Here is a 14,927-nt window from a genome sequence, read left to right on the forward strand (position 1 = left end):
AAATACTTCTATGGCTTCTGTCTGCACTTCAAATAAAAGAAAACTTTTCACTCTGGCTGCTAGAACTCCAAAGGACTGGCTCTCTCTGAACTCAGCTCGCATCACTTTGCTACCATTCGCCATCCATGCTGGTCCTGAAGTTCCCAGACACTCCATGACTTCTCACACTTCGGCACCTCTTCCTGGAATACTCTTCTGTCCCTGTTCCCCACCTCCTGGTTATCCTTGACACCTCAGATGAAACGACACTGCCTCAGAGAAGTCCTCCTAAACAGCTCATCTGGTAGAGTCTCCCCATCCCATTATTCTCTCTGGTGTATTATCCTTCCTCATGTTACTGTTACTTTCCTTCATGGCACTTAACACACTGGAATTTATTACTTTACTTACTCACTTATCTTTACGCCGCCAAGATTATGAACTCTGATCAGAGAGTCACAGATGATACCTGTTTTGTTCACTATCCATAAACAATGCCTGGGAACTTAGTACAGCCTCAAAAAATACTGAATGAATGAATGCATGCCTTACAAATTTACTTCTCTGGTGCCAGACCCATATGTCTAACAACTTCTGCCAGCTCAACAATTTATCTCAAGTGCCCATAGGATAAAGTCCAAAATGCTTAGCTGGGCTTTTCAGGATTCATACTGAAATATTTCAGTTTCCCTGAATGTGTCACCGGCTCTCTGACATCTTCATGTTTATGTCTGTCTCTCTGCCTCGCCTGTCCCTCTGACCTCCTGACAGTCTGACCAGTGAAATTTCATCTTTCAAGATTCTTCTCACACGTCACTTCTTCTTTGAAGTCTTCCCATAGCACTGTTAACCACTCATATTTTATGCTATCATATTCTGTACAAATCCCTATTCATAGCCAGCATTTATTGTATACTTTCCACAGGCCATTGATTGTAATAAATTTATTAGCATTCCACATATTTTAATCTTTACTACAACCCTGTAAGCTTTTTTGTTATGAGTTTCATTATTATTAGATTTATTATTATTATTATATCCATATGACAGAAAAGGAAACTGAGACAAAGAGAGGCTGGGAACTTAACTTAAGGTTTAAGAGCTCTTTTGTATGAGGCCAGGAGAGGCACCCACATAAACGGACTTCAGAGTCTGTGACCTTAATCACTATTCCTACTGCCTTGCCAAGCAGTCAACATACTGCAGAACACGTTTCTATCTACTTTCTATTTCCTTATATTCATTTCCCCATTAGATTGGGAGTCTCTCGTGGGCAAGCCAGTATCAAAATCACCACTGTGAATCTAGCTAAATGTTCATGAATAAATAGTTAATAGAGGCATTAATTTCTAATTGTGCAAAGTACTTTGCTTACATGATATTTGAATGGGGTTTAAAAATGAAGATATAAGGAGTTTAGAAAAGACAGATTGGTCTTTTGTAATATTTTTCAACTAGCAAGCAATTCAGTATACTAGTACAGTAATTTTTAGCATACTTAATATGTAACTGGCTTTACCCTTCACATAAGCATAAGTAAATGTCAGTGCCTCAGAAGAGGAACGGAGCTTAGGTGATCGGTAAGCGTTTTATGGCTTTGAAGGCATCACAATCGCTCTCATTGTTCATAATTCATAATGAGCACTGCTGCCCAGATGGAGCAGGAACTTATTTAAATGATGTTTCTTAATAAGCACAGAAAGAAGGAAATCTCTCCAGCTGTAATGTTTTTCTCCACCTTCCTGCTTCTCCCCATATTTACTTTACACTACCCTGACGTTCATACATCCCCCCCCCCAACCATTGCACGTTGAGATGCTCCTTGGGATAAGTCATTTAGGGATGCCATTAAAATGCAAAACTGTGTAGTAGCACAAATGAACAGAGACAAGGAAAGGATAACGCATTTAAATGGTACCATGCATGTATTCAGTTAACTAGTAGGCAGCTAACAAGAATGAAGCACAGGACATGTAAAGTTTTGATGAGGTATAAGGGTATGAAAAGAAAAGAAGAAAGTATGCTGGCCTAGAACCTGGATTACTGCAATGGGGCCAGGGTTGGCGAGGTCCACTTTTTAGAATTTAAGATAAAATTGCATTGTAACCAAATGACAGAGAGCACAGCACAGTGGTTAACAGCGATAATGAGTTACTAAAGCAAACAGACCCGAACCGTTAATCCTACATCCCCCAGGTAACAATGGATGCGTTTCTTAAACTCTCTATGCTTTGGTTTATTCAAAAATAAAATGACGATAATAGTAACTTACATGGTGGCCATAAGACTTTAACTCCTGAGTCACAGCCAATCATTTTTTTACTATTTAATTTTGATCACAGCACTTACTAGCCACCTGATACATTACCATTTTTTTTTTTTTTACTACCTATCTCTACCAGCCCCACAGTGGAATATCAACTTCTTCAGGGCACAGACCTCCTTTGTCCTGTTCATCACTGCGTTCCCAGCATGAGTGATACTTCCAAGCACTTGGTAGATGCTCAGCAGATGGATGATGAATGGAAAGAAGGAATGGAAGGCAGAGAGGGATGGAATGAGAAGAAAAGGTGAAAGGGAAAGATTAAAAAACAGAGTGCTAGAACTTCAGTAAATGTGGGAAATATTCTGGTGAAGGTTAATTAGATAACTATATTAAAACCATTTTCTCCCATCATTTAGTATGCTACAAGATCACTTTTATGGGCTATGTATTTAAATGCACGCATGACTTAACCCAATTTGGAATATATAATTGTTCCTAGTTTGTTTGTACCATAAATAGTGCTATGATAAACATACACACACACATAATGAATATATTTCTAAGTCCTTGTGCACGTCTATGACTTCCTTAGTACAGACATCTAGAATTGAAACTACTTTGCACTCTTAAGTTTATTGCACATAATGCCAAACCTCATCCAAAAGTTTCTACCAATTTATACAACCATCAGCAATGTATGGGAGAACCTAATTCCCAAAATCTTCACCAACACAGAGAATTATTATTGTTATGAAAGTATATGTCATTGTTTTAATTTGCATTTTGTAATTACTCACAGGTATAGAAAATGTATTTTTATGTCGTTGTTTTATAAATTGCTGGTGAATATTATTTGCTTATTTTTCTATTGGATATTTTTCTATTATTGATTCATAAGAGAATTTTGTCTGTTTTTAGAGTAAGAATGTTAGTTCTTTACCATTATATCACATCAAAACACATTTTTCCAACTTGCCTTATAATTTTGCTTTGTTTAAATGTTAGCCTTAGTCCTAAAGCTCACCTTTTACAATTTAAAAGCTTATTGACCAGAAAACTAGACATTCTTTGTTGCTAGTAGAAGCAGCTTTAAGGAAAGGTGATCTACAAATGAGTTAAATTAACTTCCACAGTAACAAGAGGAAGAAAAGATCTGAAAATCTAAACTTGAGCTGGGAGGCAAAGCTCTACTCAGAGCTCATAACATATTTTCTTGTTAACAAAATACATTGGGGGATGTATGTTGTACGCTGGGATAAAGGCCATAATTTTTTAAGATCAGATTTCTTCTGGCACTTTTATCAATATATACCACACGTATTTGTTAGAAGAAAAGTAAAAATGAATAAGAGTTGAAAGCATTACAGTTTATTTGAAATACACTTGCCTGTAAATATTTAGGGGAAAGCACCTGTCAAAATACACTTCAGACTGTGTCAAGTTCAAACTACTTGAGAACTGGCTAGTAAATTATGCAACGGAATAACTCCTAGTAAATCCATTATATCTTGGATAGATAGAGCAGTTCATCGCCTGTGGAAATGCTGAATTTTGATATAACTTTTTAGGAAGTAGGCTATCCGTAAACCAAACAGTTTCATGGCCACACTTATCACAGACACCCTCCAACATCCTGCATAAGTAGCTTTTCTTTCTTCATTTGTCCCCGAGCCTGAAATTCCCAGCCAAGGAGTGGCAAATATGTGGTACATATGTCATTAGTCTTCCTGTTAATTGGACGTACGGCTACTGAGTTAGCCAATACCAATCACTTTTCAGAAGAAATGCTTGCTGCCTTGGGACCCTTTTTAACACAGTGCTCTGATAAACATCTTGTTCATGAAATAAATGTATAAAATAATCCAACATAATTTACGAAGCCAATCCAAAAGTTTCTAAGTTGTCAGTTATGTAATTGAAATATACCCCAACCCATTTATCTTGTAGTAAGAAAGGCACAGACCAATGGAACAGAATACAGAGCCCAGAACTAAACCCTCATGTATACTGTCAGATGATCTCTGATAAGGGTGACAAGACCACACAGTGGAAAGACATATTCTCTTCAACAAATAGTGCTGGGAAAACTAGGTATCCACATGCAAAAGAATGAACTTGGGCCCAAATTAACTCAAAACAGATCAAAGTCTAATGTAAGGCCTAAAACTATAAAACTCCTAGAAGAAAACATAACAGGAAAGCTTCAGGACATTGGCTTTGGGAATGATTTCTCAGATATGATAACAAAAGTACAGCCAACAAAAGAAAACGTAGGTAAACTGGACTTTTTCAAAATTAAAAACTTTGGGGCATCAAAGGACACTGTCAAAAGAGTGAAAAAAACCCATAGGATGGGAAAAAATGGGATAAGTGACTCATACTCAGAATATATAAAGAACTCCTATGGCTCAGCAATGAACAAACAACCAACTCAAAAGTGAGCAAAAGACTTGAATAGACATTTCTGCAAAGAAGATTATCAATAAGTACATGAAAAGATGCTCAACTGCCACCAATCTTTAGGAAAATGCAAATCAAGACCACAATGTAACACCACTTCACATTCATTAGGATGACTATGATAAAAAAACAAAAGCAGAAAATCACAAGTGTTGGTGAGGATGTGAAGGAATTGGAACCCTCATGAATTTGTTGGTGAAAATATCAAATGGTTTGGCTTCTGTGGAAAACAGTTGGGTTGTTCCTCAAAAAGTTAAACACAGAATGACTGTGTGATTCAGCAATTATACTCCTAGGTTATATCCAAATAACTGAAATTGGGATCTCAACCAAATGCTCATACACCAATGTTCACAATAGCATTGTTTACAATAATCGAAAGGTGGAAACAAACCTAAAGTCCTTCAATAAACAAAATGAGGTAACCACGCACAATGGAATATTATCCATCAATTAAAAGAAATAAAGTTATGACGCATGCTACACAATAGATAAACCTTTAAAACACTATGCTAGGTGAAATAAACCAAACACAAAAGAACAAATGGTGGGACCGAATCGGCAGTGGCTCGGTAGGCGCCTCCCTCTGGCAGCCCGCCAGGCTCCAGCCCGGCCGCGGGCATCGGAGGCTCGGCGGCCAAGAGTGTGCGGCTGTTCCGCTCGAGTGAGGCCTACGTGGAGGCCATGAAGGAGGACCTGGCCAAGTGGCTCAACGCCTTGTACGGCCTGGGTCTGCCCAATGGTGGCGACGGCTTCCTGACGGGGCTGGCCACAGGCACCACCCTGTGCCAGCATGCCAACGCTGTCACCGAGGCCGCCCGCGATGGCCGCTGCCCGCCCGCCCCTCGGTGTGGCCTTCCAGGCACACAGCGTGGTTCCCGGCTCCTTCATGGCCCGAGACAACGTGGCCACCTTCATCGGCTGGTGCCGAGCGGAGCTGGGTGTGCCCGAAGTGCTCATGTTCGAGACGGAGGACCCAGTGATAGGAACGAGAAAAGCGTGGTGCTGCGTCTGCTGGAGGCGGCGCGGCGTGGAGCCCGCCTCTGCCTGCTGGCCCCTCGGCTCGTGCAGTTCAAGCAGGAGACTCCGCGGGAGCTCCGCGAAGCGCCCCCGGCCCCTAACCCCCCAACTACTGGGGAGGACACCGCAGAGACCTCCGCCACCCCTGGGGCTCCTGCACGGGGCCCCGCATGACGCCCAGCGACCTGAGCAACTTCGACGAGTTGGCGAGGGAGCTCATGGGCCGCTGCACCTGCCCAGACCAGTTTCCCACGATCAAAGCCTCGGAGGGAAGTACCGCGTGGGGGGCTCCAGCCTGCTCATCTTTGTGCGGGTGCTGAGGAGCCACGTGATAGTGCGTGTGGGCGGCGGCTGGGACACGCTGGAGCACTACGTGGACAAGCATGACTCCTGCCGCTGCTCCTCCACGGCCCACCGCCCGCCCCAGCTGAAGGCCGGCACCTTCTCCCCGCAGCGGGTGTCGCCTACCCCAGTCCCCGAGCTGGTAGCCCAGCTCCAGCGGCTGAGCACCGGGGCTCCCGCCCCGAGGTGACACCTATTAGCTTACGCAGCTCAAAGGAGGGGCCCGAGACCCCACTCAGGACCCGGGACCAGCTGCCCGCCCTCCCCAATCCCCGCTCCAGCCGCTACTCCGGGGACAGCGATTCTACAGCCTCATCAGCCCAGAGTGGCGGCCTCCTTTGCCCCCGCAGTGAAGACTCAGGCACTGGCCCCCAGCGGGAGCGGCCCAGTGAGCGGGTGACCACAGGCACCCCTGCTTCGATGAGACGGCCACCTTCCCCGCACAGCCAATCCCGAGGCCGGCTGGATCGGGGGCGGCCTCATGGGGCCCCAGGAGGCAGGGGAGGCCAGCTGTTGGCCCCCGGCCCTGCCTGGCGGGCCCGGAGCCACAGCCCCGAGGAGCAGGCTGTGCTGCTGGTGCGTTGGGACCGAGACGGGCAGCGCTCGTGGGTGCCACAGGGCAGGGGCAGTGGGGGCTCGGGCAGGAGCAGCCCCCAGACTCCCTGTGCCCACAGCCCTGCAGCCCTCCGGCCTCCCCGGGCCCCCAGCCCCAGTCCAGAGTTGAGCACCACCCCAGCCAGTGTCTTCCACACCCCGCTGCAGCTTGACCCAAAGCAGGAGCAGCCACTCTTCCGGCGCCTGGAAGAGGAGTTCCTGGCCAACGCCCGAGCCCTTGACGCTGCTGCTGGCGGGACCCCCACTGGACCAGCCCCTGACCCGGTTCGGGCCCCAGACCCTCAAGCTCCTGACTCAGCCTACTGTTCTTCCAGCGTCTCCTCTTCGTCCCTCAGCATCCTGGGTAGCAAGTGTGGCCAACTGGGGTACTCTGGCAGGATGGCCAACGGGCTGCCCAGGCCCTGAGGCCCAGCCCTGTCCAGTTCTTCTGATGAAGGCAGCCCCTGCCCTGGTGCAGGGGGCCCACCAGATGCACCTGGTGGACCCCTGGCCGGCCCAGAGGCCCCAAGGACCTGGGCACGAGGCCGGACGGACACACAGCCAGACCAAAAACCCTCACACATCCCCACACCGAGGGGCCCCCACCACCCATCTGAACTCATGGAGTCTGGGTCCTGGCATGCCCTGCACTCAGTCAACTTAAGGTAGAGACAGATTTCTGGATATGAGGGACCAGCCCAGCTGACCCCAGCCCTCCATTCCTTCTCCTTTTCCTTTGTGGCCTTAACCCCTCTGCATCAGGGAGCCCCCTCCCCTGCCTCTTGGGGACCAGACCTCATGGGACCAGACCCCGTGGGACCACAAGGCATAATGAGACCTCTGTTGTACATTCCGGTTGGGGGATGAGCATTGATATTTAATTACTAATATTATTGAATAACTTAGAGGAGGCTGGGCCAGCCCAGTGAGGACCTCTCTTGAGGTCCTAGTGGCCCTGCAGAGCCTGACAGTAAAGTTTTGTTTCAGCAAAAAAAAAAAAAAAAAAAAAAAAAAAAAAAGGTGTGTAATTCCACTAATTTGAGGTACTCTGAAAAGACAAATTTGTAGAGACAGAAAGTAGAATAAAGGTTACCAGGGCTTAGGGGACTAGGGAGCTATTTAATGGTTACAGAGTTTGGTTTGGGATGATGAAAAAGTTCTGCAAATGAACAGTGGTCATGGTTGCACAATGATGGGAAGGTACTTAATGCCACTTAATTACACGCTAAAGATGGTAAAAACGGTAAATTTTATGTTATGCGTATTTTATACAATAAAAAAGTAATATACCTCCCCCTTTTGACCAAAATAGGCATTAGACATCATAATTAGCCTAGTAGAATTTCATTTTAAAAAACAGCCACACTCTACATTAAAACACCTGATTTTCCAAACCAAAAATGGGCAGTTATAAAATCACTTGTCAATTAATTTCTATTTTAAAAAAAGAACTATTACAGGACTGAGAGGGAAAATACAAACTTCAGTTTGTTCACTTTAAAAAATGATTATCACTATTTTTTCCAAACCACTAAGCTCAAACAGAACATGTTAAAATTTTCTAAGAACAAATCAAGCAAAAGATTATTTTCAGAAGTGGAATAAACTGCTGTTTTTTCCAGTATATTGTCTCTCTGAAATTTTCACTCCAAAGTAAATTGTACCAACACTTGATATTATTAAGGTGTAAGAAACCATTCTCTCTCTTCAGAATAGCTAATAGAAAAAGATGTGACTTGTCATAATGTTTGGTAAAAACACAGAAATAATTTTCCAAATATTTTAATATTCAGAATCTTTAAAATACCGTTTTAAAAATTGCTGCTGTTTTAGAAGAACTTTCTGGGCTCAAAACCACTCACAGTTTAATGACAGATTTAATCTTTAACCCAGAGCACAAGACAAATATATATAATTATTTCTCTAAATGTTTATGAGGGGTAAAATTTAATTTACTCTTTGTGGTGCTTTATCACAAGCATTATCCCAAAATATAATGGAATCTAGTTTGTGTTGTTTAAAATGATAAAATGTTAAACTAACCTTCGACCAATGATTGTTGGTACTCAACAACTACAGAGTTGGTGTTTTAGGCATGGGTAAACCTTGTTTAACTTAATGTACTTGTAATTAGACTGAACAGTCTGGCCCCAGATTCTGCACACTTATCCATGATGTTGTTTCCTATATTGCAACTAAGCTTTTTTCTTTTGTCAAAATAGGTGTACACTGATAGATTATGTGGGCTTTCTTCTTTTAATTATCAGCGGGAAGGGAACATAATAGGAAACTCATGAGGAAAACATAAACATTGCTCCAAGAGGGATCATCAGTTTCTGCTTCATTCAAAGAAGAGTTGCAAAGACACATAAAAACTTTAAAAAGCAAAGCCAAAGTCTACATGCTTTCAACATGCATCTCTATACTAGAAATAGTTTATTGCTTTTTACAATTAATCCATTGCTTTTGGTAACTGAAATCAGAAGATAAAGTTTCACCAGACATTTCCTTTCCTCAATAAATCAGATCTATCTTCACTTACTTTATTAACTTATTTCCTAAAAAATCTCCCCCTTATATTATGTCACATTCTGTGAAAACTAACTGATTCTTCAAAAGGTGACCATCTTAAAAGTAGATAATGTCTAATTTATGTATTCCAACTAGTTTGCATCTATAGAAATCTCACCAAATGACATGTAAAGATATCTATTCTCATGATAGCCCTATAAAGCAGCATTTCATATGATGGTCCAGAGAAATTCTGAAGGTTAGTAACTTTGGAAATGTTCAGTGACATTGACCATAGATTAAGACATTGGTCTAGCAAGAAATAGCTCAGCTTTTTAATATCCAATGTAATATTCTACCCATGATATATTACTAGCTCCATTTAACACAGGAAACATTAATGTTTAAAATCAATTAAAATTCATAAAGAACTATATGTTTCCCATTGTGTAAATGAATTACATTATATAGAGGTTATTTCAGAGCAGTTTATTTAATTGACCTTTCAATTCTACCAGCTCTGCCAGTGACAGGCTTTTTAAAAAGCAATTAATTTTATCTAGGTAACAGGGGTTAAATATTTCCCCACTCCACTTGTCTAATACTTTATTAAATATATGATTTAACATATAACATATATTTTGTTGCAAAAGAATGACAAGTATTGGTTAAACGAAGAGCAGTTTTCCCTGTCTGCCCTTTCTTGCTGAATTAAAGCTTGATTCTAGTTCATTGTATGGTTCTGTTAATAAAACTGTCTATTTAAAACAACTGTTAAAGTCTACAACACTAACATAATGGATGCATTATCCTAGAATCTCAACAGAGGTGTTTTCTTATGTTAATCTGAGTCTTTATAATACATGCCATTCACAGAGAGTTGTTTTCTTAATAGAAACAATTTATACTTTCAGTGAGCTCTAAAATCTAACCCAACCTCCACAACTTTCCTAACGTGACATGAAGGGGTCATATTAATTCAGAAAAGGGGGAAACTTGAGGCTTTGTTTTTCTTTTCAACAGCACAAATAAGTTTCTGAAAGCAATAGAACCACAAATTCTAACACAACACTAGCTACATATAATTAACTGGGTGACCAACTGAAGACAGCTCCTCAGAAAGCTTTGCCCAGAACATTTCGGCAGTTCATCCAATTTATAAGCTTCTGACTGAGAAGCTTATAAACCCCTATACTATTCTTTGATTTCTCAGAACAGAACCCAGGGATAGCCTCTCTCAAAAGCCATGTGAGCTCTTCACAGGCTCACAATGATCCTGGGATACTGACGTTAAGACCAAATACACGGTCATGAATAAATTCACTCTTCAAAGTATAATGTGCTTAGAAAGAGTTGAGTCTATTTACTGTCTTCAAATATGGCTAAGAGAAATAAAAATTAAATATAATAACTATCATAAATCTTTCTAGATATGAAAAAATTAACAATATATTGGGTACTGGCAGAAGAAATTCTTCTAGAGGCCAAAGAGATGCTGTGAAAGAGTCCTTTAAGGCAATGAGATATTCAAGCTTCAGGCTAAACAGGGAAAAACATTCTGTAGAAGAACATGTTATAATAAACTTTCATATTTTCAAACCCTATTTCTGCTAGGAAGCTGAAGAATATAACTTTCATATTCTAGTCCCATCATATTACAGAAGGATTGTTGCTCAAGAGAGAAGCAACTGGGCTTTGGAAAAATTCTATTAGCTTAAGAAAAGAAGAGGTCACTTCATAATAAAAAGGAAGATCATAACCAGGGTACCTGGGTTTACCTTTGCTTTGCGAAAATGGTAGACCGCCAGCATGCTAACGAAGTCGAGCAGCATACACAGGGCTTGGAAGGAGATGATAGCAAGTCGCAAATATTTATCCTCCTGGACAAAGCAGGGGCTGTCATCAGCACAGTAGGGACAGCCCTCCCTGCAGGGTAGGCAGACATGGGCTTCTTCTGACACATCCTTTGCACTTCCTGCAAAATGGTGATCCGGACCCCTTCCTGAAAGTTCCAAATAAAACCACATTGTCATTGCACTTCTCAGGGAGATGAGACTAAGTACAGAGTCAAAACACATCCTCATCTCTTCATTCTTTTTCCCTCTTATTAAAGACCTTTCATCAACCTTTTTGCTAGGGGAGAGAGTTGCTTCACCTCTGGAGTCAAACAAAATTCTTTTATGCTTTTGATTTGAAAGAAATTGCATTCAGAGTAATTGAAGAAAATTAGCAAAAATTGAGCCAAAACTCATTAAAGGCAGGGCACAGTTTTCTAAGTCTTTTATATCATTATCTACCACTCACCAATGGAAACTCCCTATGGCACAAATCATATTCCATAAATATTTGTTAAAGAATTAACTAGAATGAAGGTTAAGAAAGTTGTGTCATTCCTGTAGCAAGTAAACATACACAACACTTTTGGAACTTCTTGACCTAGATGGCACAGAATCCAAAATGAGGCTTTGATTGCAGCTTAATCCAGCAGGGATCTCATCTACCAAGTTCATTAGGTCTAAATTGGATAAAATGGTACTTAATCGACAGTTGTTCAGTGTGCACTTGCCTAATGATGGTGCATCCTTTGCCCAGAGTACAATCCATACTTACAGGCTATCATGTAATTTCCTACTCTGCACACCCATAGGATGTTTCCACACTATTAACTAACTGCTGCTATTGATCGTCCCTTTAATTTTGTCTTAGTTATCAAACTTAGATCTGAAGTCCAAAAGGTAAGAATTCTCTTTAAGTGTTGAGTTGAGTTTAGCATTTACAAATACCCAATAAACAACACATACTTAAAAAAAAAAAACCTGTTTCCAACATGAAAGACATTCATTAGTGAATGTCTTCCCAATTTAGTATATAACACAAGCACACAGTTCAGTATATAACACAACTTTGAGGAATTTGGGAAAGGAGTTGTTCTGGTTAACAGTATTTTAATAACACAAAGTTTCACAGAAAGTCTTTATTACTTTTAACTCTTGTTGAAGGTTCACAATCTTTCTCAAATGTATTTTGTCTTCATTCCTTACTTAATAAACATGATAGCAAACATAATTGAATATTTCTTTGTTGATCCAGGATATACTGCTGTTTAAGAGTCTTCATTTCTGTTACACAGTGAAAAGCAGATGAATTTTAGCATCCAGCTAATACAGCTCCCATTTGAGACCTTAGGCAACTCACTTGACCACTTTGGGTCTTAGTTTATTTATATATGAAATGTGAATTGCTGTGCGGTTTAAATGAGATAATGTATATAAATCACAGTGTCTGGCTTTCTCTTCTTCAAATATGGGAGATGCAAAGAGGAATTAGGAATCCACTGATACCTTAAGGAAAGGCACTACTGTCCAAAAATAAAGAAGTTTACAAGAAAGAGGTGAGATATGGAGGGAGTCAGTGGCAATGATAAGCCTGATTGAGATAAGTTAAATTTGAGGTTCAACTCATTTTTCAGGACAAATGTGCAATAAGTGAGAAATAATATGAGGTTGGGGTGTGAGAGAAGAATCAGTGTCAGAGAAAAAGAACCCACATGGAGCTCTGGGAGTAATTAAGGTAATGACTAGGAATTGCAATGAGGAAGAAGCTAAACAAGTAGAAGTTTTCACAATGTCATAGACAAAAACTGGGATTTACAGGAACATGCTGGAATGTGATCAGAGAGCCTGAATGAGGAGACTATGAGGTTTGATGATTACTTCATCCTTCATTGACCTTTAAGACAGTAGTTTCCAGATAGTGGCAGAGATTGAAATTAGGTTGTCAGGGCTTAAGGAGTAAATATGTGATAAAAAAGAATATTGTTTCAATAAATGCTACACTGAATTAAAAAAGCAAGAAAAGCTCATGGTTAATAGGAATAGTAATGGGGTCAAAAAAAAAAAAGGATTTTGGTTCTGTGTTTTGTTTTCTTGTATTACAGGTGAGATCTTAACATAGCTGCTGTCAGCAAAATGAGGTAATGAAAATTAAAGAGAAATTGAGAAGATTAGTAAAGACTTGAGAAGTCAGGATTGGAGGTAATCAAGAGCATAGTTGGAGAAATTAACTCTAATAACTGATGTCTCTTCTAACACTAGAAAGTAGAGGTATAGTTAAGATTTTTAAAGTATTTTTTAGAGAGAGGAGAAATCAATTGAAAATCATTTTGAAGTAGTGAAGAAAGGAAATATGGAAGTCAATCTTATAAAGTCTTACACTTTTCAACAGCTCAGGTAAGAATATGTGTTGAGGATGAAGGTGGCCAGTTTTGAGGCTGAAGACGTGAAAGATTAAGGCAGCAATCAAATACAAGACATCTGGTTGGATCACTTGGCAGAAAAGGAATCCAGTCAGAGTAAGATGCTATGATTTACTAGATTCAGTCAAGATAGTTTTTTTTTTTAATTTTCTACAAGTATCAGTAGCATAGAAACAAATGAGGAGAATAGAGCATTTGAGGGGAGAAAATAAAGAAAAAGGATTGTAACGATGTTGTTGCAGGGAAGGAGGAAAACCCAACACAAGGCTGTGTAATGGAGCTGCAGCCTGTACTCACTCGGAGGAGCAGATGCTCGATCTTCCAGGGACCCCCCGAGTATGAGTCAATCTAAGGGACTAAAGAGGAAAACACTGCCCCATCTTCAACCTTACTCATTGCTCAAAGGTAGCCTCCAGAGTCATTAATTTCCACACATTTCTGGGCTTTGCACTTATGAGTCCAGAGCAGATTCCTACACCCTGAAAATTAACTTCAGTCGTGCCCCACAGCAGGATAGAAAGTCAAAAGTGGGGTCTCAGGCAAAGCAAAGTACAGCTGTACTTATGCAAAGCTGTTCAAAGCTTTCAGGAAATCGTCACAGCAATGGCTAGGGTAAGAGGTAGGGCCAAGAGGCATGTGGAAGGATGAAAAACAGGTGTGTAATACAGACACAAACTTGAGGAATAATAGGACACACAAGCCAAAAGCTATGAAGTTTGAAAGCCTAGGTTACTAAGAAAATAATGAGTTAACAAACTCTTGAGTGAAAACTGGACAGTCATGTAAGTGAAGCCAGAAAGATCACTGTATTTAGTAAGACTGAAAAAGCTGTCAAGGATTCAGATGGTCTGATGAGGTTGACAAAAATGTCAAGAGTGCTAAGAACAGATTTGGGAGACAGAAGTTGACATTTCCTCTTCTGGCCAAGATGGAAGAATTGGGGTTGAATTTACTCTTTCATCAGAAACAACGAAAAAATGAACAAAATATTAAAAAGTAATTGTTTTACAGACACTGGACATTTGTAACAAAGGACAGCGATTCCTAAAAAGTACAAACACTCTTCAAATAAACCAACCGTCATAAACAGAACCAAAACAAAATTTAAAATAGTAAAAATAAAGTATCTATAGAAGATCTTTGTTTTGTGAAATAGTCCTTCTTAACTCCATCTTGTCTTTTTTGCTTCAGCTAAATAGCCAGATATTTTTCATAGGTTTAAAAAGCACTTGGCTGCTTGTAAGCCAAGCAGTATATATAATTTACTCTCAATACGAATTAAACTTGAAACCTCATCCCCATCTGCAAAGGGATTCTCCTGATAGTATCAGGAGAGGCTACTTAGCACACTGAATCACTTGAACCTGAAAAATACTGCAGCATGTTAACCTCTCTGTGTATTTGAGCTTGTTAGCTTTTGTACCATATGGCCATGGCAAGCAATGACAGTCACATTTTAGATATAGCTGATAAGTCCTTCAGCTTTGTAAAAATTTCAGT

The 14,927-nt window shown here is 40.6% G+C and overlaps 1 protein-coding gene and 1 pseudogene across 1 annotated transcript in view; one reads left to right on the plus strand and one right to left on the minus strand.

The window, feature by feature from the left end:
* GPR158 (G protein-coupled receptor 158) overlaps window positions 1-14,927 on the minus strand; it is a 304,244-nt gene that overhangs the window by 129,782 nt on the left and 159,535 nt on the right. Inside the window, exon 4 of the mRNA XM_064479408.1 lies at window positions 10,951-11,174. Coding sequence (XP_064335478.1) covers window positions 10,951-11,174 — 224 coding nt within the window. The remainder of the gene's footprint in view (window positions 1-10,950; window positions 11,175-14,927) is intronic.
* LOC116150512 (GAS2-like protein 1) lies at window positions 2,452-7,534 on the plus strand (annotated as a pseudogene).

Source organism: Camelus dromedarius, chromosome 26 (genome assembly GCF_036321535.1).
Source record: "Camelus dromedarius isolate mCamDro1 chromosome 26, mCamDro1.pat, whole genome shotgun sequence".
Classification (NCBI taxonomy): Eukaryota; Metazoa; Chordata; class Mammalia; order Artiodactyla; family Camelidae; genus Camelus; species Camelus dromedarius.